We start from the raw sequence: 26,939 nt of genomic DNA, 5'->3' as shown, positions 1-26,939 counted from the left end.
AATAATCATGGGAAGCAAAGGAGAAAATTAAAAAAAAAAAGAATAGAAAATAAAAATCATTAAAATCAGTACATGGTATTCACAGAGAGCACTTTTCGTGATATTTCAGGAAGTCTGATCAAGGGTTTTAATGTATGCAAAAATATACGAAGCACCAAAACACCAACAGTCTCTGTACATACTTCTGGATAGCTCTTGAAGAATACACTCTTAACTTACTCATCTGAAGAACTGAAACTTTAAAAATAATAAGCTGGTGAATATTAAGTCTGGACACTTTTCTGGTCAAAGGTCCCTACATATTTGAGGAAATATTATGAATGTAGAGGAGTAAAATGCCATGTCTGTCCTACCTCCTTTGAAACCAAGTTTTACATTCTCCCATCCACAAGCTGAAAACCCAACAACTATTATGTTTGTGAGTGCCACTTTAGAAGCAGGGCAGAAAAGCATCTTCACTGGCTATGACATAGTTACAACTATTTTCCTTGAAGAATGACTGAAGGCCCACACAGGTAGTTAGGTAGCCTTGGAAACTGAGGCAAAAATCAGCTGCACTGCAATTACTCCATTGCCAGAATAGGATTAGTCATCCTTGTTTTCTTTCAGAGTTACCTAATCTGTAACATATGGGACAGAGACTAGCGAGATTTGGCATTTAAGTCAAATAAGTTTTAATTTGCAAAGAACACGAAAAATTTAAATTTTGTGTTTTAAAGTTTCCAAAGTAGAGAAATGTATCGATTATTCATTTCTTTTCTTAAAAATCTTCAAATGTGGGGTGCCTGGGTAGCTCGGTCAGTTAAGTGTCTGACTTCGGCTCAGGTCATGATCTCGCGGTTCAAGCCCTACCATGGGCTCTGTGCTGACAGCTCAGAGCCTGAAGCCTGCTTCAGATTCTGTGTCTCCCTCTCTCTGCCTCTCTCCTCTCCATGCTCTCCCTCTCTCAAAAATAAATAAACATTAAAAACATCTCAAACATGTAGAAGAAGTAGAGAAAATAACTCCCTCTATATCCTTGAGATTGATCAATTGCTAACATTTTTGCCATATTTGACTCATTTTTTTCTTTCTTTTTTTAAATTTTATTTTTTATTTTTTAAAATTTATATCCAAATTCGTTAGCATCTAGTGCAACAATGATTTCAGGAGTAGATTCCTTAGTGCCCCTTACCCATTTAGCCCATCCCCCCTCCCACAACCCCTCCCGTAACCCTCAGTTTGTTCTCCGTATTTATGACTCATTTTTTTTCTTAAAGTCCATTACAGACATCATGACAGTTCATCCCTAAATACTTGTATGTGCATTTCTAAAAATTTAAGGTGATTGTTCCTTAATTGCCTTAAATTGGTAGTCAATTTTCTTCTTAAGAGAATATATATTCATTTATCACATTAATAGGAAAAAAGCTACTGGTTTTTGGACACGGCTAAACACAAAAGCAGAGGACACAAACACAGCACTCATAACAAACTTACCAGATGGAATCAAGATAAATACCTACGTGTCTGTAAATGGCAGGTGTCACTCCTTGCCAAAGCTTTAGGAAGCCTTCTTCTTGAACAATCCCTAGGGCTGTGCGCACCATGCCCCTATAGGGAGCCGACTCTCTTGCACCGTCTCCCAACCGAGCAAGAGCCGCTTCTCCTTGCATTTGGAGTCGAGTTTTTGTGAGATCGAGGGGAAAGGTTGCTAACAAAGAAAAACAAAATGAGGGGGAAACCCGCAACATTCAGAGAAACCAACAAAAATTCTAAAATTCTAAAGTCATAGGTCTAATATTTTAGTCACTACAAGATGGGCGGTTCTCAAATTTTAGAGTACATCAGAATCAGCCGGGGAAATTGTGAAAAAGTATTTATTTCCCAGCCCCATGCTTATGGATTCTCAGTAGGTTGATGGAGGTTTAGAAATCAGCTGATTCTTATGCACTCCCAAATTTAAGAATCATTGTCCCAGATTACCCCCCAGATCACTGGGGGTGGGGGGTAAGTGACAAGATTTGGGCTTTTTTTACTCAGAAATTTCAGCCTAAAATATACTTCAGTCCTTAATTTTTGCTTTCCCATAGGATTAACTTCAGATATTCATATTCTGTGATGCCCCCTTGACTGCAACCATGATTAGGACACAATGTGACTTTTAGAATACTATACTACTTATGACAGGTTCCTAATAAATGCAGGTGAGCTGAATTCTATAATTTCATGGGTGATGCTCACTGACCCCAAGTTTGAGATATGGAAGATGTAATACAGAGTTTATAATGTTGTCTTTTTATACAAGGGCAGCATATGCTCAGTATACTTTCGATTAAGGCACATACTGAATCGTTTTTCCAGCACTAAGTTTTATGTATAGCCTCCTCACAAGTACCCACTGTACTTGAAAACAATTTTTCTAATAATTATATTTTGAATTCAAGCTAGACATTTTACCTTGAAACGATGAAGCTAACTGGCCCACATTAGGAAGATCAAGCTCATAACTTTATAGGCATAATGTCTTGAATAACTTAACCAGATTCAGAGAAGCTCATGCACATTATTGACATTACATGAGTCTTTTCAATGACCACCGCCTGACACAAAACCATAGTTACGCTTTTTCTAAGAGAAGACAGTAGGGGGGAAGGGAATATTAAATCTTACCACTGGTCTTTGGAAAAAATATCTTGCTGATAGTTCCCCTAAAACAGAAGTCGTTTGCATGAAGAGAATTTAAGCCATGCTTTCTTAACATATGAGCCCCGAAAAGTCTTATGATATAGGCACGTCTATACCATGTGCCTCTCAAAATAATTTTCGTTTACTTGCTGGTTACTTAAATAACGCTTCAGGTTCCGATCCTAAATTCTTTTGTACTCAAACCATCTCATACTCTGATTTCCCCACCTCTCATGCCCAGCCCCCACACCATTCTCCACAAATTTTTAACAAAAGGAAGGGTTCTGTGCCAAAGCCATTGGTCACAGGGGGAAACTATCAAGTTAAAAAACAAACCAGCAAACAAACGAAGTGCAAATACCTAATTCAGCAATCTGATTTTGCATGTTTTAAAAAGCCGATGAAGTGTGTCTCAGTAAAAGCAATGAATAACAAAAATTTCCCATCAGCTTTAGAAAAGAATGAAGAAAACATAGAGGGTCCAAAGGACAAGAGTGGAGGAGCATAAAGGGCAAAACAACAGACGGTGCTGACTCTGCAGGAAATACAAAATGATACAAACACTCATTCCAAAGAGGACAAACTACCATTGCTTAATGGTAACACATCAAAGCTGTTGTTCCCCCCTCCCCCCGCAACAGGCAAGAAAATGAAAGGGTATTCTTAAAATGCACAGAGAAGGCTTCAGAGGGAACACATAGGCACTCCGCTTACAAAATCCTTGGAAAGAACGCCACCTGCTCATGCAAGGGCATCCGAATTCTCTCCAGGTGGTCTCGAGTTTTCTCTGACTTGCTTATGCATATGTAACTGTCCATCTTCTACGCTCTTATGGTACTTGATATCTTCATTATTAATAATTAGCACAATGGAACTGTCTGTCTCTGCATGTGTCCCCACCCGCCTGTAAGGTCAGGGTTGAGTCTTTTAAGCTCTATCACCACAGTCTAGTATTGTAGCTATTATGATAATGTTGCAATTAATAAGTGCCCCGCTTTGGACTTAGCATTTGACTTCTCAGAATCCTGCAAGGTAAACACAGTATAGATGAGCTAAGCTCAAGGAGGACAACTGACGGATGTTGAGTAGACCATCCGTAAGTGACAGGTTAATAACGTAAGTCCCACAAGTTGGTTCCACAACTTGGACCCAAAAGACAATGATCTAGTGAAGCTATGTAAGAATATGAATCAGATGATCTCAGTGAGGATGAAAAGTGGATTGTGTTTTTATTAGAAGGTCATCCTCGCGGAAGGGAAAAGGATTCCTACAGAGGAATGACCGCTCATGAAGCTTCCAAGAGTAGACACTCAGGCACAATGGCACACCTCTGAGGGAGACGAAATTGTTAGGAAAAGACCTTGGTGACCTCCAGTCCTCCTCGCAAGGCCGGCCTTGCCCCCGCCCTGCCACATCTGCCAGGCAGGTGTGCAAGAAGAGGGCGCAACCCAGCCGGCCGAACACCCCCGTACCCCTCACCCCCACCCCCAGCGCGGCACCTCGACTACTCGCGGGGGAGGCCCAGGCGGGGGCGGCCGGGTACCTAGCTCGGCCACGGTAGCCGCGCAGCCCGACAGAAGGAACTTGCTCGCCCGGGGCCATCTCTGGGCGAGCGGCAAAAGCCTCTCCTCATCCTCTGGAACCGACATTCAGCAGCAAGACAGGACGACAATGCACCCCTTCTGGCCGGCGCCCCGCGCCGCGGCTGGCCTGCCCCTCTGCCAGGGCGGCCCGTCCTCAAGCGGCGAGCGGCGGGCCGGGGACCATTTCCCTCGTTCGGCTCAGTCAGGCGGCCCCGCGAACCTGCAGCCTTCCTAGCAGCCCCGGCTGCAGCGGTCCACCGGACTGAGAGCTGAACAACAACGCGAAGCCCACGAGGCTTCTGGGAAATGTAGTCCGCCGGGCTGCGCGCCTCTTGGGCGCCATTCTCCAATTGGCCGGGAGCGAAGCTCCCTCCGCGCCTCCGGCCCCGGTCTCCATGGCAACGGCGCAAGTTCGCCCCGCCCTCGATCCCGCCTCACCCGCGCCCTTTCGGTCCAGCCCTAGCGTTTGGTCCGGAGTGGCCAGGGCAGGAAAGACAAGTAGAGGTGGGAGGAGGGAGCGATGCTGCAAAAGTCATCTAAAAATTGGGGCGGGGAAAAGAGGCTACAGTTTAGAAGGCAGACAAACTGCGGAAGTTGTAGCAGACAAGTTGGCAGGTCCAGTAGGTGCACCCTCCCAAGAGGGAATGAGCAAGTGCCACGGCGGCAGGATTTTTACATTCTCTGATTGTGGAAGGCGCTAGACAAAAACATGGAACTAATTTCCCCAACAGTGATTATAATCCTGGGTTTCCTTGCTCTTTTATTATTCTTTCAGCGGAAGAATTTGCGTGGACCCCCGTGCATAAGGGGCTGGATTCCTTGGATTGGAGCTGGATTTGAGTTTGTGAAAGCCCCTCTAGAATTTATAGAGAAAGCAAGAATCAAGGTATGTGGCCTTAGCAGGTGGGGTTTGCGGAGGAGGTAATGTTTTCTTTTTTATTTTCTTTCCCAGGTTCTCAAATGCAATACTAGAATACGGAGAACATACCTAGATCCACAGATAAAGACGATCATTACTCAACTATTGACAGCTATTCCTTATGCAAGATTTTTCAAAATAGATTTTTATCGATTATGAACAGATTTTTATCAGCTCGTAGCTGCCCTTTTGGAAGTAGATACATAATTTATAAATGCTAGTTACTTCACCGTAGTTTAAAAGTTCTAAGTGTATACACATTAGCTAACAACTTGCAATAATTCAGAAACACAGAAGTGAAATACAGTTAAATTAAATTTATGAAAACGTGTAGTAAATGCGTGTCCGAACTGAGATTAACACCAGGCTGCTGTAAAAATTGCTTACAAACGGTCTTTTCAAATTTAGCCTGCGCTGTATTTTCAGCTGGTGTTCTTATTTGATGATGATGAGATCCATTTTCACTGCATACTAAGATTAGTAATGTTGTTGTACGAGACGTTTTTGTCCTTAAAATAGCTTTTAAATACAGTGTATCTTTCAAAAACAGGATATAAGTTACTGCCAACTTTTTCCCTTTATTGCTACCAGTGCTTCAGGGTGCATTGCTGTATGTGTGTCGTGTGGTTGTGCTGTTGGCACTTATCCAGTTGTTTCCTCAGAATAAATTCCTAAAAGTGGAAGTGCCTAGTCCAGTGACATAAATATTTAAATTGTTTATATTATTGTGTTACCCTTGCAAAAAAAAAAATGTAACAATATACACCTTTTCCTTTGAGTGTTCGGGATTGCCTACCTCCTCATATTCTAGCCCACTCTAGATGCCATAATTATTGAGAGCCAGATATAGGAAAAATGATATCTTAAAAGAATGTTTCTTTGTCTCTGGTAGCCTTTCTTGGGCATATGATTTTAATAAATTTTAAGGAACGTTTTCACTGGCTTGTCTCAGAAGGTCAAGCAAGGTCAAAAAGATTATTGTTTTCTTCTAAAAGGTGTGTGATTTTGTATTTTACATTTAGGTCTATGATCCATTTTGAGTTATTACTTTTGTGTGTGTGGGGGGGGTAAGAGTCAGGGGTGAAGTTAATTTTTTTCCCCAATCTGGATGGTCTCGTTGTTCGAATTGTTCCACTCTCCTTTCCTCACTGGTTGCCTTTGCAGCTTCTCAAAAATTAGTTGACCATATACATGTAGATCTATTTCTAACCTTTATATCCTAGTCCATTGATTTATATGCCCACTCCTTTGTTACTAGTACACTGTCTTAAATACTGTAGTTTTATAGTAAGTGTTTAAACCAGGCAGTGATAGCCCTCCATATTTCTCTGTAATTGACTTGTCATTCAAGATTCTTTGCATGTTATTATAAGTTTTAGAATTGGCTTGTCAATATGTATCATAAAGACCGCTGGAATTATGATTGGAAGTTTGTTAAATCTATTAGGAAATTAGGGAGAATTGACTTCATAATAATATTAAGTCTTCAAAGCTATGAATACTGTCTATCTCTCCATTTTTTAGCTATATAATTTCTTTCAGAAATATTCTGTATTTTTTTGTGATGCGATTGTTAGTTATTGTAAGTATTTTATATTTGGAGGCACTCGTGGATAAAATTGCTTTAATTTTTGTTTTCCAGTTGTATCCCGTTGAAACATAAAAAATACAATCTGTTCTCTTTATGTTAACTTTATTCCCTGTGACTTTGCTAAATTCACCCTATTAGTTCTACTAGCTAATTTGGAGATTCCTTAGGATTTTTATACATAAACGATGTGTCTTATAAAAAGATAAATGTACTTCCTTTTTTTCTGATCTTTATGCTTTTTGTTTCTTTCTCCTATATTATTACCATCAGTAGGACTTATAACACGTTGTTGACTAGAAGTGGTGAGACTAGACAAGCTTGTCTTTTTCCTAATGTTAGCGAAAACACGTTCAGTATCTCACATTTGAGTGTGACGTTAGCAGTAGATTTTTCAAAGGTGCCTATTTCAGTCCTGACCTTCAGTCCATACCAAGAATTCACAGATGCCACCAGGGAATTAAATAGTGATTTATTACCTGTTCATCTTTTCCTAACTGCCAGTGAAATCCTTATCTCACCTGGTTCTACCTCATCCTACACCAAAACAGAAGCCTTTGCATTTGTTTTAAAAGCTGCAAAGTATTCCCTAAATTATAGTTTCCTTCAACAGTGACTTAATAATTGACATACAGTAGTTTGTTTCCCATTTGTATGTGTGAAAATGTATCCATAGAATGAATGATCAGATTCAAAGTATAAAAGCATTTATAATTTAGAGTGAAGTAGGAAATCTTTTGAGAGTGTTTTGAGCAGAGGAATGATGGGATTTGATTTAAATCTTAGAGGTTCACTTCGGCTGCTCTGTTAAAAACAGGACTGTAAGAATAAAAGAAGGATAATTTGAAGGTTCTTTGCAGTAATTCAAACTTGAGGTCAAGTGGTTTGGAGATAGCAGTGGAAACTTGAGAAGCGGCTGGGTATACGTTGAGGGTGGAAGCAGCCGGATTTCCTGGTTAATTGCACGTGGTGTGTAGAAGAATGCGAAGGGTCCAAGATGGCTCCAAGAAGTTTGGTTTGAGTAGCTAGGGAATGGGAGTCCAGTGAGATCGCCATGATTGCAAGAACTTACTGAAAGGGAAGACGTTATCAGAAGTGCAGCTTTAGATACATAGGAGTTTGGAATGTTGACATCCAAGTGGAAATGCTGAGTTAAGTAGTTGGATAAATGAATTTGGAGTTGCAAAAGACGTCCCGTGATGCACAGGTTCAACCTCTTTTGCCTGTCTTCTATAGCTATCATTTCCCCTAAAATTCTTTTCACATAATTCTATTTAATATTTTTTGCATTTCTATATTGTATTGTCTTTAGACTATTTCCTATAGTCTCCTTTGTGCTTCTTGTAATTATTATCTTTTATTTAGAAATGTCTTTATTGTTTCTTTCTTTCCTCAGTTCCTTTATCTCCTAATTTTCCTCTATTGTCTGGCTGTTTCTTCCATGGCTTCTTATGTTCCTTCTTTGCTTATTTCTTTTGCAGTTGGCAAAATTATTAGATTAATTTTTTTTTTATTCCAAAAATAATTTTGCATTACAGGTTTTAGGTGCCCTATGGCAGAATGTTTTTGGTGAGTTACTTCATCTGTAAGAAAGTTCTGATGTCCTTTTTTGCCCTTTTTTAAAGAATTTTTCTTACAGTGGTGACGTTTTCCTTTTTTGTTTAACCATATTTTTATTTTTTTTTACCATTCATTTATTTCTGAGAGACAGAGAGAGGCAGAACATGAGCAGGGGAGGAGCAGAGAGAGAGAGAGGGAGACAGAATCCGAAGCAGGCTCCAGGCTCCGAGCTGTCAGCACAGAGCCTGACGCGGGGCTCGAACCCAAGAACTGTGAGATCATGACCTGAGCCCGGATGCCTAAGTGCCTCTATTTAACTGTATTTTAAGGTCTTAAGTTGTCTTGGACCAGCTGTCAGCAGGAGGTTTTGGCTGGGGGGCAGTTGCTTTCCAGGTTTCTTGACAGAGCTCTTTTATCCTATCCTCCCTTGCTACAGTGAAAATATAGTGCCTCTGTGTACCCATGGCTCCTCTGCTTTTTAGGATGCAATCTTTCACACTTGAGCTCTCACTGCCTTTCTTCAGTAGTGGCTGCTAGGAAAAGAGGTGACCCTTGTCTTCTCAGGTGTACTCTTCGCTTTTACAAGAAAGTGCTTTTGGGAGCCCACTCTCTGTGTTATCTTTTGCTACCTCCCTCAGTATCCGTGGGCTGTTTATCCTAGCCCATTTCATAGTGGTTCCAACTCTGTAGACTTCCTTCTCCTATCTCAGAGTGGGTGTTTCTGGGCTTTTCCATTGTCGAACCCCTTGCACACGCTCCTTGTCTTTCTCACGGTGCTGTGATAGCTGCTAAGAGCAGAGCGAAGAGTTCTACTGGTTTCAAGTGCCGTGGGTCATGCTTTTTGTAGTTAGTAGATTTTCTTCTTGTTGTCTAGCTCAGTAATGTTGCTTGTGCACATATGTTTTTCTCCTTGTGGCTCTGTGTGGTTTCCAAGAAAGAGGTAGAACAATTCAGAAACACGTCACTGTGACATCACCACCAGAATTGAAAGGCTGTGTGCTTCTTTAAAGAAATGTGTGGTTTTTTTTTTTTTTTTCCAAATAGGTCCATATTCTAAAAGCATGAACATACATACAATGAAAGGTCTTCGTCTCATCTCTGTCCTCTAACTGCTTACTTTCTCTTCCAACAAGAATGTTTCCCTTCTCTTGTATCACTTTCAGAGATATTCTGTGAGTGAAAAAATAAAACGAAACGAATTAGGGATGTTTGCTTCTGAAAAGATGGGGTAGTTGTACTTTCCCCTATTCCTCCCACTAAGTACAGCTAAATATGAATTAAACATTATATATAAAACAAACGTGAGATGATTTTGCAAGGTGGAGAGAGGAGGGCTGATAGGCTAGCGACCTATGAACAGGATCTGACGAACAATATGGTAGTGAATTTCCTTGATTTTTTTTTTCTGCTTCATATATCTGGATTGGGCTGTAGAAACGCCAGCAACCTAGAGATGCCAGTGGGCACAGGCAAGTAAGTAAGCCCCAAGAAAAGCCGACTCTCTCTAGGTAAAGGTCCAAAAAAGGAGCAGCCTAGCAAGATAGAACAATTTTAGGCTGTAACTGCTCCAGGCAGACACCACAGGGAAAAAAAAATATGGTGTCACCACAGTCAGCAAGTGCCAAGTGGAAAGGCTACCCCTGACTCCTAGCCAGGGTGAAATGAAGTAAAACTCGTCCCCTCTTAGCAATGGTAGTGGCAAAAGAGACCTAGAGGAGGATCTTGACTTTCCATACTGCCCAGCAATAATGAGGCCATCCCCACAACAGTGTTAATGGAGACCACACCTAGAGCATGGACTGTACCACCACTGAGGAATAACAAGCAGTCCCTCTCCTACTCACTGAGGTGGTGACCCATGAACCTTAGAGGGTGAGCCAGGATTTTCACCACCATTCAGCAATAAAGAGGCTGCTCTTCAAACACCTCCAGGCCAGTGGTGTCATGTGAGAGCAGTAGTGAAAAACCCCTTCTTCTCCCAGCCAGAGTGATATAAGAAGAACCTAGAAGGGAGACTTAACTTTCACCCCCACTCAGCAGTAATAAGGAGTTCTTCTCTCCCCATGCTGAGTGATGAACCTAAATTTCCATCCCCCTACCTGGCAACAATGAGGTGGCATCCCTTTCCCATATCAGAATAATGCCAAAGGAAGCCTGGAAAAATGTAACAGTTAAATAAAATCCAGTGTCATAACATTGTATCCAAAATGTTCAGATTTTAGTAGAAAATCACTCCTCATACCAAGAACCAGGAGGATTTCAACTTGAATAAGAAGAGACAATCAACAGATGACACAGATATTAGAATTATCTGACAAGGATTTTAAGACAGCTATAATAAAAATGCTTCAACAAGCAATTATAAGCATGCTGGAAACAAATGTAAAAAAAACAAAGTCTTAGGAAAAAACAGAGAGTCTCTGCGAAGAAATAGTACATATAAAGAGGAAACATGGAAATTTTAGAACTGAAAAATACAATAACTAAAAAAGAAAAAAATAACTTAGTGGATGAGTGCAATAGCACAATGGAGAAGAGTGAAAAAAATCAGTGAACTTCAACATAGGTCAATAAACGTTACCCGATATGAAAAACAAAGAGAAGAAAGATTGAAAGCAAATGAGCAGAACTTCAGGGACTGTAAAAAACCTAATATTTTATGTCATCAGAGTCCTAGAAAGGAGAAAGAGGGTGGAGCTGAAAAAGTATTTGTAGAAAGTAGAACTGAAAACTTCCCAAGTGTGGTAACAGACATAAACCTACAGATTTGAAAAGCCAAGCTAATCCCAAACAGGATAAACCCAAGGAAATCCATAGCAAAGCAAATGAAAGTCAAACTTCTGAAAACTAAAGACAGAGATAATTTTTAAAAGCAGCAAAAGACAAATGGAACCTTATTATGGTAGGAAAAGAAACTGGAATGATAGATTCTTCATCAGAAACCATGTAGGCCAGGAGGAATAGCATACCATTTTTCAAGGGCTCAAAGAAAAGAACTGTCTGCCTAGAGTCCTATCTCCAGGACAAATATTCTTTAGGAATTAAGGAGGAATCAAGGCATCCTCAGTTAAAGGAAAATTAAGAGAATCTGCTGCTAGAAGACTAGCCTAAACAAATGAGTAGAAGTAGTTCTTTAAACAGAAAAGGACCAATGAAAGAACGAATCTTGGACATCAAGAAGGAAGAAAGGACACAGTAAACAAAAGATCTGTACGTGCAACAGACTTCTCTTCTTGAGATTTCTAAATCATTATCGGTGCCTGAAGCAACAATTATAACACTATTTGATATTGTCCTAGTTGTATGTAAGGGAACTACCTAAGAAAATTACATTACAAATGGGAGAGGGTAAAGGGACATAAAGAGAGATTTGCTTGAGTTGATAAAATGGCTACACTATGCAGCCACTGTGGAAGACAGTATGAAGGTTCCTCAAAAAGTTAAAAATAGAGCTACCCTATAATCCAGTAATTGCACTACTGGGTATTTACCCTCCACATACAAAAACACTAATTCAAACGGATACATGCACCCCAGTATTTATTGCGGTATTTATTTACAATAGCCAAGATATGGGAGCCCAAGTGTCCATTAACAGATGAATGGATAAAGATGATATGATACACGCACACACGCACACATATACATACAGTGGAATATTATTCAGCCATAAAAAAGAATGAAGTCTTGTCATTTGCAACAACATGGATGGAACTAAACAGTAAAATGCTAAGCAAAATAAGTCAGGCAGACAAAGACAAATACCATGTGATTTCACTTAAATTTAAGTGGAATTTAAGGAACAACCAAACAAAAGAAAAAGAGCGACAAACCAAGAAATAGACTCTTAACTAGAGAGAACAAACTGATGGTTACCAGAGGGGAGGCAGTGGAGGGATGGGTGAGATTGGTAATGGGGATTAAAGAGTACAGTTATCATGATGAGCACTGAGTAATGTATAGAATTGTTGAATCACTGTATTGCACACCTGAAACTAATATAACACTGTATGTTAGCTATACTGAAATTAAAATAAAAAACTTTAAAAAGTGGCTATACTAACTGACTATAAGTTATATATATCTAATGTAATACCTAGAGTAATCACTAAAAATCTCTACACAAAAGGTCCACAAAAGGTACACTAAAAAACTCTACACAAAAGGTCCACTTAAAAATAGTATAAATAAGTTAAAATGGAATTCTAAACAATGTTAAAATAACACACAGGAAAGGAGATAAAACAGAAAAGCAAAACCCAGGGAGAATAAACAGAAAAATAAAAATAAAATAGCAGAGACTTAAACCGTAATATATCAATAATTTAAGTTATAAATGGTACAAATACAATTATTGAAAGATAGACATTTGCAAAATGGATTTAAAAGTGATCCACCTCTATGATAGATACTAGAAACTCACTTCAAGTATAATGAAATAGGCAGGTGAAAAACAAAAAACTATGGAAAAAGATATATTATGTAAGCATCAGTCAAAAGAAAGTAGGAGTGGCTATATTAATAGCAGAAAAAGTACCTTCAGAGCAAGTAAAATTGCCAGAGACAGAGGGAGACATTATGAGATCATTTATGACCATTATAAAATGGTCAGAAGGAATTAGCAATTCTAAATTTGTACGCACCAAACAACAGAGCTGTAAATTATGTGAACCAAAAACCAGACCTGAAAGAAGAAACAAACAAATCCAGTTATAATTAGACATTTCGACAATGCTCTCTTAACAATGGGTAGAACAGCTAGGCAGAAAATCAGCTAGACTATAAAAGACCACCAACCCAACAGATCTAATGAATATGTGTAGAGCATTCTACCTAACAAAGCAGGTTATGTATTCTTTTCAAGTGCCCATGAGACATAGGACAAGATAGACTATATTCAGGTCCACAAAACCCCACAAAATTTAAAATGATTCAAATTGTACAATGTATTCTCTGGCTACAGTGGAATGAAACTAGAAATCAATAACAAAAAGATGACAGGAAACTCTGAACACTTGGAAACAAACAGCATATTTGTAAATAACCTATGAGTTGAAGGGAAATTCTTGAGCGAAATAAAAAATCATGCTGAATCGAAAGAAAATAAAAATGTAACCTATCAGAAGTTGGGGGCACAGCTAAAGAAGTGCTGAGAGGGAAATTATTATCACTAAATATTTTCATTATAAAAGCACGTAAGTGTGAAATGAATAAAGCTTGTCTTTCAACCCCTTCCCCATGAAAGAGCAAAATAAACCCCAAGCAAGCAAAAGGAAGGAAGTATTAAAGAACAGAAATCAATGAAATTGAAATCAGGAAAAAAATAGAGAAAATCAGTGAAAGAAAGAGCCAATCCCTGACAAGATCAATTACTTTGAAAGACCTTCTGCAAAAAAAAAAAAAAAAAAAAAAAAAAAAAAAAAAAAAAAAAGAAAGACCTTCTGCAAGAAAAAGAAGACACGAATTATTAATGTCAGGAATAGAATGGGGCATATCACTGCAGACATCAAATGGATGATAAGGGAACACCATAAGCAACCCTACACATAGAAATTTTGGCAACTTAGATGAAATGAACCAAGTTCCCCCCCCCAAAATGCAAACTACCACAACTATTCAGTATAAATTAGATAATTTAAATAGCCCTATACTATTTAGGAAATTGAGTTCATAATTTCAAAACTCCCAAAAAAGGAAATCTTAAGACCCAGATTGTTCTACTGGAAATTATGCCAAATGTTTAAGGAAGAGTTGACATCAATTTTATACAATCTCCTCCAAAAAGTAGAAAAGAAGGGATCATGTCCCAGTGTATTTTATGAAGCTAGGATTACCCTGATACCAAACCAGATAAAGACAGCACAAAAGAAGAAAGCTACAGATCAGTATTCCTTATGAATAAAGATGCAAAATCCTTAAAATACCGGCAAATAAAATCCAGCAATGTATAAGTGAATTATATGACCTATGACCAAGTGAGGTCTATTCCAGGGGTTTAAGACAGGTACAATATTTGAAAATCAGTTAGTCCAAGCTCCCATATTAATAGGTAAGAGGAGAAAAAAAACCACATTAACATTAATTTGTACAGAAAAAGCATTTGACAAAATCCCACACCCATTCATGATTTTTAAAAACTCTCAGAAAGGTAATAGGAGGAGCCTTCTTCAACTCGATAAAGAATATCTACAAAAAATTTACAGCTAACAGCAATCTTAATGGTGAAAGAATAAATGCTTCATCTCTGATTGGAAAAAAAGCAAGGATGTCTGCTGCCACCACTGTTATTCCACATGGTACTGGAAGTTCCATGAGTGCAATAAAGCAAGAAAAATAAATAAGAGTCAGAGGGAAAGGAACAAATAAAACTGTCTCTGTTTGCACATGCTGTGGCTGTTTACTTAAAAAATCTGGAATTAACCGGTAAATCCAGCAAGGTCACAGGATACAAAGTCAACACACAAAAATTAGTTGTATCGCTACATAGTAACAATGAACATGTACACATGGTAGTTAAAAATTCAGTGCAGTTGCTCAAAAAGAGAAATAGGTGTAAAAATTATGAAATGTGTATAGGACTTTATTCTGGAGACTACAAAACATTGATGAGAGAAATCAAAGATGTTAATGAAGAGACATACTGTGTTCACGTATTGCAGAAGTCGACATAGTAAAGATGCCAATTCTTCCTAGATTGATATACAGGTTTCATGCAAATCCTACCAAATTTCCTGTAAGGTGTGGATATAGACAAGATCATTTCAGAATTTATATGGAAAAACAAAAGAACTAGAATAGCTAAAATAATCTTAAAAAGAAGAATAGAATGGGAAGAGTCATTCTTCTCAATTTCAAGACTCATCACATAGCTACATTAATCAAGATTATGTGGGTGGAATGATAGATACAGAGATTGATGAAACAAAATAGAGAACTCAGATGTGCTAAATGTTCAATTTAATTGCAAATGCAATTTAATGAAATAAAGATAGCCTTTTCAGCAAATAGCAGTGAAGCAATTAGACACCATTAAGCCAAAAACAAAAACAAAACAAAATGAACCTTGACCTAAGTCTTCCATCTATATAAAAATTAACTCAAACTAGATCATAGACTTCTATGTGAAACATAACACTATATGACTTTTAGAAAGGAATGAGAATGTCTGGGGCCAAAAAACTAGTTCTTAGACTTGACACCGAGAGCACAATGTATAAAAACAAAAACTGATAAATTGGACCTCATCCAAATTAAAAGCTTTTGTTTGTGAAAGACCCTGTTAGGAGACTGAAAAGACAGGCTGTAGACTGAGAGAAAATATTTGTAAGCCACATATCAAACAAGGGACTGCTATGTAGAATATATAAAGAACTCTCGACACTGAGCATTGAAGAAAACCCCAACAAGTCAACTAAAGAAATGGTAAATGACATAGGAACAGGCTATTGAAGGGGATATGCAGATGGTAAATAAACACATGAAAAAACGTTCAACATCATTAGACAATAAGGATATGCAGATTAAAACCACAATGAGGACCGCCTGGGTGGCTCAGTTGGTTGAGTGTCTGACTTGGGCTTGGGTCATAATCCCATGGTTCGGGAGTTTGAGCCCCACATCAGGCTCTACGCTGATAGCTCAGAGCCTGGGGCCTGCTTCAGATTTGTCTTCCTCTCTCTCTGCCCCTCCCCCATTCATGTGTGCAGTATCTCTCTCTCAAAAATACATAAATAAACAAATAAACATGAAAGCCACAATGAGCTATCACTACACACCTATAAGAATGGCTAAATAAAAAATAGTGACAACCTCAGATCCTAGTAAGGATACAGAGAAACTCACATATTGAAACTCATACAGATCACTCATATCTTGCTGGTGGAAATGTCAAATGATGCAACAACTCTGGAAAGCACTCTGTCAGTTCTTTCAACAATGAAGCATGTAGCTGCCATACGACCCAGCCATTTCACTTCCGGGCCCTTATCTTAGAGAAATGAAAACTTACCTTCGCGCAAAAATCTGTGCATTAATGTTTATGGCAACTGTAATTGTAAGAGTCCCAAACTGAAAAGAACACAAATGCCCATCAACATGTTTAAAAAACACTGTAGTACATCCGTACCGTGGAGTACTACTCAGAAATGTGAAGGAATGAATTATTTTATTTAAATATTTGTATTTATTTTTGAGAGAGAGAGAGAGGGAGGGAGGGGCGGAGAAAGTGGAGGACAGAGGTTCCAAAGTGGGCTCTGTGCTGACAGCAGAGAGCCTGATGTGATGCAGAGCTCAAACTCATGAACCGTGAGATCATGACCTGAGTGGAAGTTGGACACTTAACTAACTGAGCCACCCAGGTGCCCCAAGGAAGGAAAGAATTATTGGTACCTACTGCAGCCTGGGTGGATCTCAAATGAATTCTGCCAAGTAAAAAAAAAAAAAAAAAAAAAAGCCAATCTGAGAAATTTCTATACTATGTGATTCTCTTTGTATAACATTCTGGAAATTCAGTATTATAGAAATGAAGACCAGGTTAGCAATTGCCAAGGGTTAAGGAAGAGGTGGGGGTGAGAGGGAAATGGAAGCGACTATAAAAGGGCAGCATGAGGCATCTTTGTGATGATGGAAACGCTCTGTACCTTGACTTCATCAATACCAGCGGCCACAATACCAATGTGATACCATACTGTAGTTTTGCAAGATGTTAACACTAGGCACAACAGAGTAATGGCTCCGTGGGGTTGCTCTGTATTATTTCTTACAACTGTGCACTAGTCCGTAATTATCTCAAAATAAAAATTTTAATGAAACAACACACAAGGGCCATGTCTATGACATACTGTATATGCTTGCCTTTGCTTCATAACACTCAGACGTCATGCACAGAAGAACAAAAGCAAATCAAATAAGACCCAAAAAACCCTGTTAGCGAATTTATAACATCTCACATGATCATTTGCACGATACAGTTTTGCGATAAGTTACCTTAAATACCATGCATCAGCAGTTACCTCAGTTATTCAATGTGTTTGAACTCATCTGCTCTGCACTGTGGCCTGGGTACCTATTATGTGTTACAGAGGCCACTTTCCTAATTGGAATTCTCATTTGAACAAAACTTTAACCAACAATGGAAATCCTTCATCTGCTTCTAAATATTGACTAACAAATAACTATAGATAAGGAATACTGGAAAGTCATGCAGATGTCCAGATCACCAGTGTAAGAAAATGAGACTTCACTGTTAGGCGGCTTAACGGTTACAAGCCCACAGTTGCCTGATCGGGCCCAACAGTGTGTCAGAGGAATGATCTCGTGCCATTTCAGGGTGGTCCTAGAAATGGTTGTAATATCGAAGTAGTGACAAGCATAATATTTCGAAATACTTACAGTAACAATGATGGGATATGAAAGTATGGGTAATTGTTCTAAGAATGTATATGTTGCATGTGGTATTGTAAAGTCAGAGCCGCCATAGGAGGAAATGAGAAGGAGGGATTGGAAGGAAGAAGTGTATTATACTCACAGGTCTGAGAGTGTGGCCACTGGGTACCATGCAGGGCCACAGGGAAGAAAGAGTCAGGAGGCAGACATTAACAGCAAGAGAAAAGCCTGTGCCTGAGCCTTTGTTGGGGCTTCCTCAAGAAAGGCAAGCAGGGCAGGGAAAACAATTGAGGACTGGCTAGTTTGAATAATTCTTGCGGGCGTTGGGCCATACTGGTGGGGTCTACTTGCCTGGTACCTGGCCTTTGGATGATTTCGGGCAGGGGAAATACTGACTTGGTGTGTGAGGGTTAGATAAGGAAGTAGATGGTGATATAAACTCAAGGTTGGTTATTTTGCATGTGAAAGGTATGCTCCCGGATGGCTGAGCCCTTTGCTCCCTGGAAGAATTGGCTAGCCCCAGGAGGACAATCTCTACCCAGTAGTGAAACTCCAATGCCAGAGCATCAAGAATAAGAAATATTGTTAATATAATTGGCCCTGTGATGAACGGATGCCAAAGAGACACAGAATATAAGAGAATATAGTTGGAACAGTGGTTTCTTTCGATGATAGAGTCACAGATAAGATTGGGGTTTGTTTGCCTGCGTTCATCATCGAAAAAAATACTAAATTACAATTTGAAGTCAATGAAAATAATGATATATTTTTCTCCCGATAAAGTCACGGACTTCCCGAAATCAAACTCTGGGCTAGTGTTTGTAGGCTGCTGGTGATCTGATGGAGGGCAGGAGTGATGATGTGGGATGACAGCGTGCATAAACATGGAGTTAAGAGAAGGTAAGAGTGTGGAATCCATGACGCGAGTGAGCGAGTGCAGACATTCCACAGGAGCAGGACGTCCCCTCTGTCCTAACCCAAAGGGAAGCATGGAGAATGGATACAAACGTGTATCTTTGCGAGATCTGGTGGTGACAACTTGAGAGCGCCCTTACTTGATTGCCTCCGTTTTCCTCGTGAGCTACGAAGCCAGAACTCTCTCTGTGTGGTGTGGGTAGGGCAGGTATCCAAGGGAAATAGTAATTTTGGAAAGTGAGACAGTGAACACATTAGAGGACTTTTCAGGATCGCAGGACATTGTTGCGTGACCCCAGATTTAAGGTAAAATCAGTCAGCTGTTTTGTATATTTTTCTTGAACAAAATTGAGCAGTAGATTGCTCATGAGCCTACTGCTGTCTGGAAAACAAGGTTCAAACATCACTGTTGACATAATTTCTAATAATTATTTCTAGTTATTATTTCTTACTACAAGAAAGGAAGCTTCAAACAAATAACATGATCAAAAGGAAGGTTAAGTATCAGGACAGAATAAATCATGATTTATATAATTTATATTTGGCTGAATCTGCCACAATGTATAATGTTACTATATATAAGCATAATAATTTGTGTCTTGTCTATAACTTCAGCACTGGGGTTCTTGTGTAACCCATGGCCCATAACTTATTTATTAGAAATGCTTCCTAATATCTGTATTTATGTGTTTTCTTCCAGTATGGACCAGTATTTACAGTCTTTGTTATGGGCACCCGAATGACCTTTGTTACTGAAGAAGAGGGAATTAATGTGTTTCTAAAATCCAAAGAAGTAAATTTTGAACTAGCAGTGCAAAAGCCCGTCTATCGTACAGGTAAAGAATATTTTCAGATAGTTTGTTTGAATACAGCATTGGTCCAAGAGCAGCTTTGGGTAACAACCCCTCACTCCTCTACCGAGAATGATGACAACCCTTATTTTATGCTCTAAAGTGGGAACATAAGATAGAAAGAACATCTGATGATTTTGGTAGTTGACAAACGAATTCTTGGCAGCCTCATTTCAGTCTTAACTAGACGTGTGTAAGAGACGAGGTTACCTCGCTGCTGTTTATTTGGAAAATATTCGGAATCTGTATCCTGTTACAGCTCCCACGATGTTCACTGGGACATGAACATCTGCTGCCGTGTATACAGTGTTCTTCAGGCTATAGCTCTTGGCTTGATCACATGTTGCTACTCTGCTCACTGAAAGTAGAATTCCACTGCTTAGTAAGCCCTTTACTATGGCATTTCCTGACACATTCCATAGGTCTATTAAGGTAAGTGGGGCTTGGCGTCATGTAATCGGCGGCCTTTTGTTCTCCATCCTCAGAGACTGCTGGATTGTACTTATCAGCATGCTTCTGGTGTGACTGTCCACTTTATTTCTTCCCAGGCTGCAAACGTGTGGTGCTGAAGCCATTTGTCCTCCCAAGAATGCAGAGCGATTGCATTTTTGTGCCTGATTCTTCTTTTCCTTGGTTTCTTTTTCTTTTCTTTTCTGGTTTTTTTTTTTTTTTTTTTTTTTGCTTCTTTCTTAGTTTTTCTCTTCATGTAGCCTCTCATGCATTTCTTACCATTAAAACAGAACGGTTTTAAAAGCTGTGAGTGACCGATAGCATGATGATCATTTCTTTTTGCTTGCATGAAAATCACAACATGTTGGCCAAATTCTTTGACGATTTAGTGCTTCTTAATATTTAAACTGTGGAAGTCCAGAGGCACCTGGGTGGCTCATTTGGTTAAGCGTCCGACTTCGGCTCAGGTCATGATCTCACGGTTCGAGGTTCAGGCCACGTAGAGCTCCACACGGTGCAGATCCTGCTTGGGATTCTCTCTCTCTCCCTCTCCCTCCGAGCCCCTCCCCCACTCATGCTGTCTCATCTCTCTCTCTCTCTCTCTCTCTCTCTCAGAATAAATAAACTTAAAAAAGTTAAATAAATAAACTGGAATTCCAGATCAAAGAATAGAAATATTCTGAAGGCTCTTGATCTGTATCTTCATATATCCCTCCAGAAAAATATGCCAACCTCTCATGTGTTAGGGCTGCATAGAAGTGGCCAAGTTTTTTCACCTCTGCCTCCACTGGGGACTTTCATGTTTAAATATTTCTATTTAATAGACAAAATATGTTAATATAAGTACTCTTGAGCCAGCTTCCTTTGCCTCTCATACATTCCCCTGCTACAGAGATGTATGCTCAGGAGATCTAAACATTATTTTTAATGAACTTGTATAAAATGTAACCTACCCATAATAGGCTGATCGAATATAAAACCAAACATTATTTTTTTGCAAAAGTTACTTTGCTGACAATAAAAGAGGATTAAAGAAAAATATGTAAGACTAGTGAGTTTAAAAATTCATACTCTTACTGGCCAAACTCAAGCAGGAGTGTGTGTGTATCATGGAAGGATCATGAACAAACACCAATGCAAAGGAACAAGAGCTACTCATGGGATTAGGAGAGGCCTCCTGGCGGAAGTGATATTCAGTAAAACACTTGAAGGAGAAAAAGAAGTTGGCAGGATAAATGTGTGGCTTATAGTTGTGGGTGTGTGGGAATGAGGTGAGGCTGGTCAAGTAAAGAGTTTTGAGCAGATAGTACATCTCATAAAAATGATGGGAAATATAAATATTAGAATACACTGTACCTGGAATACAAATCTCAGGAGGGGGGGCAGGAAGGGGCTGGAAATGTCACGGGAAAACTAGAAAGGTAGTAGAATGCCTTGTAAACTTTGTTAAGGATAGGAAGCCAACGAAAGCCTAACATGGAAATAAGTGGTGCCTGGGTGGCTCAGTCGGTTAAGGGTCTGACTTCGGCTCAGGTCGTGATCTCACCTCAGTTTCTGAGTTGGAGCCCTGCGTTGGGCTCTGTGCTGACAGCTTGGAGCCTAGAGCCTCCTTCAGATTCTGTGTCTCCCTCTCTCTCTGCCCCTCCCCCACTCATGCTCTGTCTTTCTCTCTCTCTCAAAAATAAACATCAAAACTTTTTTTTTTAAATAAATAAAGATAAAAATAAAACCACTACATTTATGTTTCCCAGAGGTCCTCCGAATCACCCACTTGTAGATCACCCCTTAGAGTGAATCTCCCTACAGACTTTTACTGACTCACAGGATAGGTCGAATCTTCACCTGCTCTTATTTGTGGGAGGCGATTTTATGTAAGGGGAGGACTTTGGATCTAGTCCCTCCTGACCAAGTAATAGTAGATGTAGGTTGACTATTTGCTTCAAGGAGTCATTGCTTCTTTTGAAAATAGTTTTCTCTGTTTATAGCATCGATTCCAAAAAATATTTTTTTAACACTGCATGAAAAACTTTATGTCACGATCAAAGGGAAAATAGGGACTGTGAACCTATATCAATTCACTGGACAACTGACTGAGGAACTACATGAGCAACTGGAGAAATTAGGCACTCATGGGACAATGGAGCTGAGCAACTTCGTAAGGTAAATAGTTGCATTAGTAGGGGTTAATCTTGTAGGGTTTTTGCATGTGGGTCTTTTTTTGGGGGGGAGGATAAAAAAATCTGCAGCCAGTGCATTGAACGTAAAAAATTATCTGGTGGATTAATGAAGTCTAAGTAGGTAATTATGAGATTATATTAATCCTTTCAATTCTAATTAACAGGTAGTTTTTAGTTAGCACACCAATTTTAAGGTGAGCAAATAAGCCCATACAATCATTTAAAAACATTTATAGTAATTTCTCTTTAGTGATGCCATGCCACATAGAACATATCTACCTACAGGGGATGCTGATAGGTGAGACAGGGAAGGGCAGTGGAGGAAGCCAAATGGCCTCAGCTGTGTTCTGAAGCTTTCTGGCAAAGGTCAGGGCTGGGCAGAGGGAGCCATGAGAAAAATTTCCAGCATGCATAAGGAGATTTGGTAAATTGAAGTTACCGCGTCAGCCATTTTTCCATCTCATTAGGATGCCGAGGGCAGGATTCAATAGTTCAGATTCATAATAAAAGAGCAGCGTTTAATATTTTGTTAGAGGTCCAACAAGAGAGAGAGAGGAAAACAAACCAAAAAACAAAATAAGCAGCCATCCAAACTTGTAGCATGTCCAGTACCTACAACAAAACAAAGCAAATTCTTGGATGTCTTTGAAACTTTGGGGGCAGCAGATCCTGAAAAACTAGTGAAGAAAGGATGGTAAATAAAAATGAAACAGTACTTGGTGTCACTAGTCTAAGTCATATTAATAATCTTTGATTTTTTTTCACTTAAGTATGCCACAGTAATCATTTTATTTACTTACGGCAAAACTTAATGATGATAGGTACTATATTTCAGTACGCAGTGGTTCAGATCTGTGGGATCCTGTGAGAGCTTAGGAAATTTGGTAACTAGTGTTGCCCTGAGTCTTTGGTTATTTTTTGCTGCTCTCTAAAATCATGGGCTGTATCTTAGTTATTGGTATTACTTGCTAAGTAAGCGCTTGTTGAAATTACATTGAGTCAATTTATTTCTGGCGTATCATCTCACATTTGTCAAGATCTAACAATGCTTGCTCAGAAAGCATTTTAAAATCTTCAGAGAAATAAACCAAAATTTCAGTTACCCCTAAGTTATCTTGACCACAGTGAGCAAATATTAAAACCTTTTAAGAGTAACACTTTCCCAAAAGAATCTGTGGCACATTATTATCTACCCCTAATATATATCTATTAAAGTAACGCCCTTTTTTTTGTATCCTGTACCTTTCTTCTTTGGTCATCGGGTCTGACTTTTTATGTGTTTTTATCTTTGTAGGCATCTGCTTTATCCGGTTTCAGTGAATATACTCTTCCAAAAAGGCTTGTTCCCCACAAATGAGAGAAAAATCAGGGAGTTCCATCAGCATTTTCAAGCTTACGACGAAGGTTTCGAGTACGGGTCCCAGATGCCAGAGTGTCTCCTAAGGTAGAGAGATTTTCCCTATAATTAATTAACCAACCAAGCTCCTCCCAGAAATACATACCTGTCTCATTTTCCTCTTCTGAGTAGGGAGAGCCGCATCCAAGTGGAAGACACAAAAGCTACTTCTCATGATCAGATTTTGTTTGTGGTTTGTGTTTAAATTATTGGAGGAACTGAAGAAGAGAGAGATGCATTCTTTCCTTTTTTTTTTTTTTAATTTTGAGGAGCAAAAATGAGACGGGAGAGAGGGAAAGCGAGAGAGAGAGTGTCAGCATGAAACGAAGAATTTCTCTCATTTACTGCTTATTATTATCACAGTCGTGGCTGTAGTTTGGAACCATGCTAAATCACCAAGTATCATCGATCATAGATGTTGTTGTTTTTAGTCTCTCTGAGGCAAAAGGAGACATGGTCAAATGTATTTCTCACGGTTGGCTCCCATGGTTTGAATGCAAAATAACACATGAATTCTTAAATGCCTTAGCAGCTGGTCTGCAGTAGTGGCTGGTCAGATAATATTAAAAAGATCGTAGCCGGTTTGTTTCACCCGGCTTAAGCCAGTCCTCGGTCCCTGTGCAAGTTTTTCATCCTCCAGCAACTGACAACAGCCCGAGTAAAAGTAGGGCAAGCAGGTCATACTCTTTTTTTTTTTTTTTTTGTATTCGATGCCAATCCTGTAAGAATGCAAACATTTATTCGCAAAAAAAAAATCACTAAAAACGTGGCTGCCTTGCCCCCTCGATTTTTCTTGTGGACTAGTAAGTGTGAAGGAAGACCTCGCATGAAATTCTGGCAAAACTGAAGACGAAGCTTGGAGAAATAATTCCATAGATATTCCCCCTTTCGCGCCGTGACCGGTTATTCCTGAAGTGCTTTCCCGTTAACTTACGCACCTACTTTTTCCTCACCCAGTCACTGGTCGAAATCCAAAAAGTGGCTTTTAGCACTCTTTGAGAAAAACATTCCCGATATAAAAACATACAGATCTGCGAAAGATAATTCCGTGGTAAGTATCCCTTAGTTGTTTTTTTTTCTAAAATATGTGGGATGAAAGCAGTCATAAGCTATGGTTCACTCTTATGTGGATCCTGAGAAACTTAACAGGAACCCATGGGGGAGGGGAAGGAAAAAAAAAAAAAGAGGTTAGAGTGGGAGAGAGTCAAAGCATAAGAGACTGTTAAAAACTGAGAACAAACTGAGGGTTGATGGGGGGTGGGAGGGAGGGGAGGGTGGGTGATGGGTATTGAGGAGGGCACCTTTTGGGATGAGCACTGGGTGTTGTATGGAAACCAATTTGTCAATAAATTTCATATATATAAAATAAAAAAAAAAAGATGTTTTGCTAAAAACTCATAAGATTGTTCAGGTGACATGTTTGTGTCAAGTACCGTGTTGGATGTTTACATACATTAATCTGTGGCTACATCCTCACAACAATGAGGTAGGTATTATTGGTCTTCTACATAAAGAAAAAAACTGAGGCTATGGCAACAACATATAACAAGATGCTCAAGGTTTTACTGATTTATGTATCCTACAGTTGTGTCAGCAATGGTAGGTAGGAATTATGGTGCATCAGGCAAGGAGAACAAAGCTCCATAGACTTTGTTCTTCGTGCCACTACCACTGATTATTTCTCTCTTCAAACGCAAGGATGTGGTAAGATATAATTTGAAAAGCAATGCCCTGGGAGCCACTGTCCTAAGGGTCCTAGATCTGTGGTTCTTCAGGTGTGGTCCCTAGACCAATGGTACCAACATCGCCTTGGGACCACTCAATCGGAATCTCTGGGGTGGAGCCCACCAGTCTGTGCTTTGATGGGCCTTCCAGGTGGTTCTTACACTTGCGTAATGAAAGGAAGAAAGGTTCTCAGCCCTGTCTGCTCATCAGAATCTCTGGGAACCTTTGAAAACTATCTGATTCTCCAGACTTCCCCTACCCTCCACTGCCCAGAGACTGGGATTCACTGAGTCTGAGTGAGGGCTCAACTTCGGTCTCCAGTCACATGACCTTGGGCGTGGCACCTCACCTCTTGGCCTCAGTTTTTTCACCTGCCTCATAGAATGTGGGGCTTAAATGAGTTAATATTTGTGAAGCAATTAGAGAGTAGCGAGGACCACATCAGAGCTTACACCATGTGATTATCATTAAAAATCAGATCTTTTTTTTTAAATATGAAATTTATTGTCAAATTGGTTTCCATACAACACCCAGTGCTCATCCCAAAATGTGCCCTCCTCAATACCCATCACCCACCCACCCATATATGTAGATATATATATTAGGGGTAGATAATACCCATCACCCACCCACCCATATATATATAGATATATATATTAGGGGTAGATAATAATGTGCCACAGATTCCCTCCCACCCCCCATCAACCCTCAGTTTGTTCTCAGTTTTTATGATTCTCTTATGCTTTGGCTCTCTCCCTCTCTAACCTCTTAAAAATCAGATCTTTTAGTATTTACAGATGATACCAAACATCTCTGTTTGCTTGCTTTTATGTTATGATAGCAAGTGTTATCACAAGCAACTCTGCTTAACACTGGAGAGGAAGGTCTCTTTAGAAAAATAGGGATGTGTAAATGCTTAGGTATCTCCCTCCTAAGTAAAGAGAACAGAAAGCTACTCTGGAATGCCCTTTATTGATAAATGATGTTGCAGCTAAGGATTCTATTTTATAAACAGACCCAGACAAATACATTTTTGTTTGCATAATTTTCCAGGATTGAGGGGAAAAGCCCCATGTGTGTAAAAGATTCATCCAGATAGATCTGCAATTTGTGGGTCTGGAAACAGGGTTTTTAATGCCACAGCTAAACTCTCCACTGACAATACTTCTAGAGTAACATTTCTCATTCCTATTCTGAAGAAAGGAGGCATTTTTTTTTTTTAATGTTTATTCATTTTTGGGACAGAGAGAGACAGAGCATGAATGGGGGAAGGTCAGAGAGAGAGGGAGACACAGAATCGGAAGCAGGCTCCAGGCTCTGAGCCATCAGCCCAGAGCCCGACGCGGGGCTTGAACTCACGGACCGTGAGATCATGACCTGAGCCGAAGTCGGACACCCAACGGACTGAGCCACCCAGGCGCCCCGAAAGGAGGCATTTTTAATCATAGGTACTCCAACTTGCTATTTGAATAGAGACACATTTTGAACTTCGCTGAAGATAGTCCAACATTTAAGACTTTAGGACAGAGGCACCTGGGTGGCGCAGTCAGTTAAGTGTCTGACTTCGGCTCAGGTCATGATCCCATGGTTCTGGGGTTCAAGCCCCACATCAGTCTCTGTGCTGACAGATCAGAGCCTGGAGCCTGCTTCAGATTCTGTGTCTCCCTCTCTCTCTGCCCCTTCCCTGCTCGCGCTTTCTCTCTTTCTCTAAAAAAAATTAATAA

The 26,939-nt window shown here is 39.6% G+C and overlaps 2 protein-coding genes across 7 annotated transcripts in view; one reads left to right on the top strand and one right to left on the bottom strand.

Annotated features, from left to right (window-relative positions):
- The window catches only part of SLC25A27 (solute carrier family 25 member 27), a 28,051-nt gene extending 23,570 nt beyond the window's left edge, over positions 1-4,481 (bottom strand). For 3 of the 5 annotated variants that reach the window (XM_030315646.1, XM_030315651.1, XM_030315652.1), the window contains exons 1-2: positions 4,211-4,476; positions 1,502-1,693 (exon numbers count right to left, since the gene is read on the bottom strand). In XM_030315646.1, the coding sequence (XP_030171506.1) occupies positions 1,502-1,693; positions 4,211-4,316 (298 nt within the window). In that variant the 5' untranslated portion in view covers positions 4,317-4,476. Of the gene's footprint in view, positions 1-1,501; positions 1,694-4,210 lie in introns of all 5 variants that reach the window. The other 2 variants (XM_030315645.1, XM_030315648.1) reach the window with 2 other exon arrangements.
- Positions 4,482-4,749: 268 nt separating this feature from the next.
- The window catches only part of LOC115514021 (24-hydroxycholesterol 7-alpha-hydroxylase), a 94,217-nt gene continuing 72,027 nt past the window's right edge, over positions 4,750-26,939 (top strand). Inside the window, exons 1-5 of one of the 2 annotated variants that reach the window (XM_030315643.1) lie at positions 4,750-5,136; positions 19,317-19,452; positions 21,903-22,077; positions 23,389-23,538; positions 24,448-24,541. In XM_030315643.1, the coding sequence (XP_030171503.1) occupies positions 4,960-5,136; positions 19,317-19,452; positions 21,903-22,077; positions 23,389-23,538; positions 24,448-24,541 (732 nt within the window). In that variant the 5' untranslated portion in view covers positions 4,750-4,959. The remainder of the gene's footprint in view (positions 5,137-19,316; positions 19,453-21,902; positions 22,078-23,388; positions 23,539-24,447; positions 24,542-26,939) is intronic. The other variant, XM_030315644.1, reaches the window with a different exon arrangement.

The sequence above is a fragment of the Lynx canadensis genome, chromosome B2 (assembly GCF_007474595.2).
Source record: "Lynx canadensis isolate LIC74 chromosome B2, mLynCan4.pri.v2, whole genome shotgun sequence".
Lineage (NCBI taxonomy): Eukaryota > Metazoa > Chordata > Mammalia > Carnivora > Felidae > Lynx > Lynx canadensis.
Note: the sequence above shows the minus strand (reverse complement) of the source record. Positions and strands in the feature narration are given on the sequence as shown.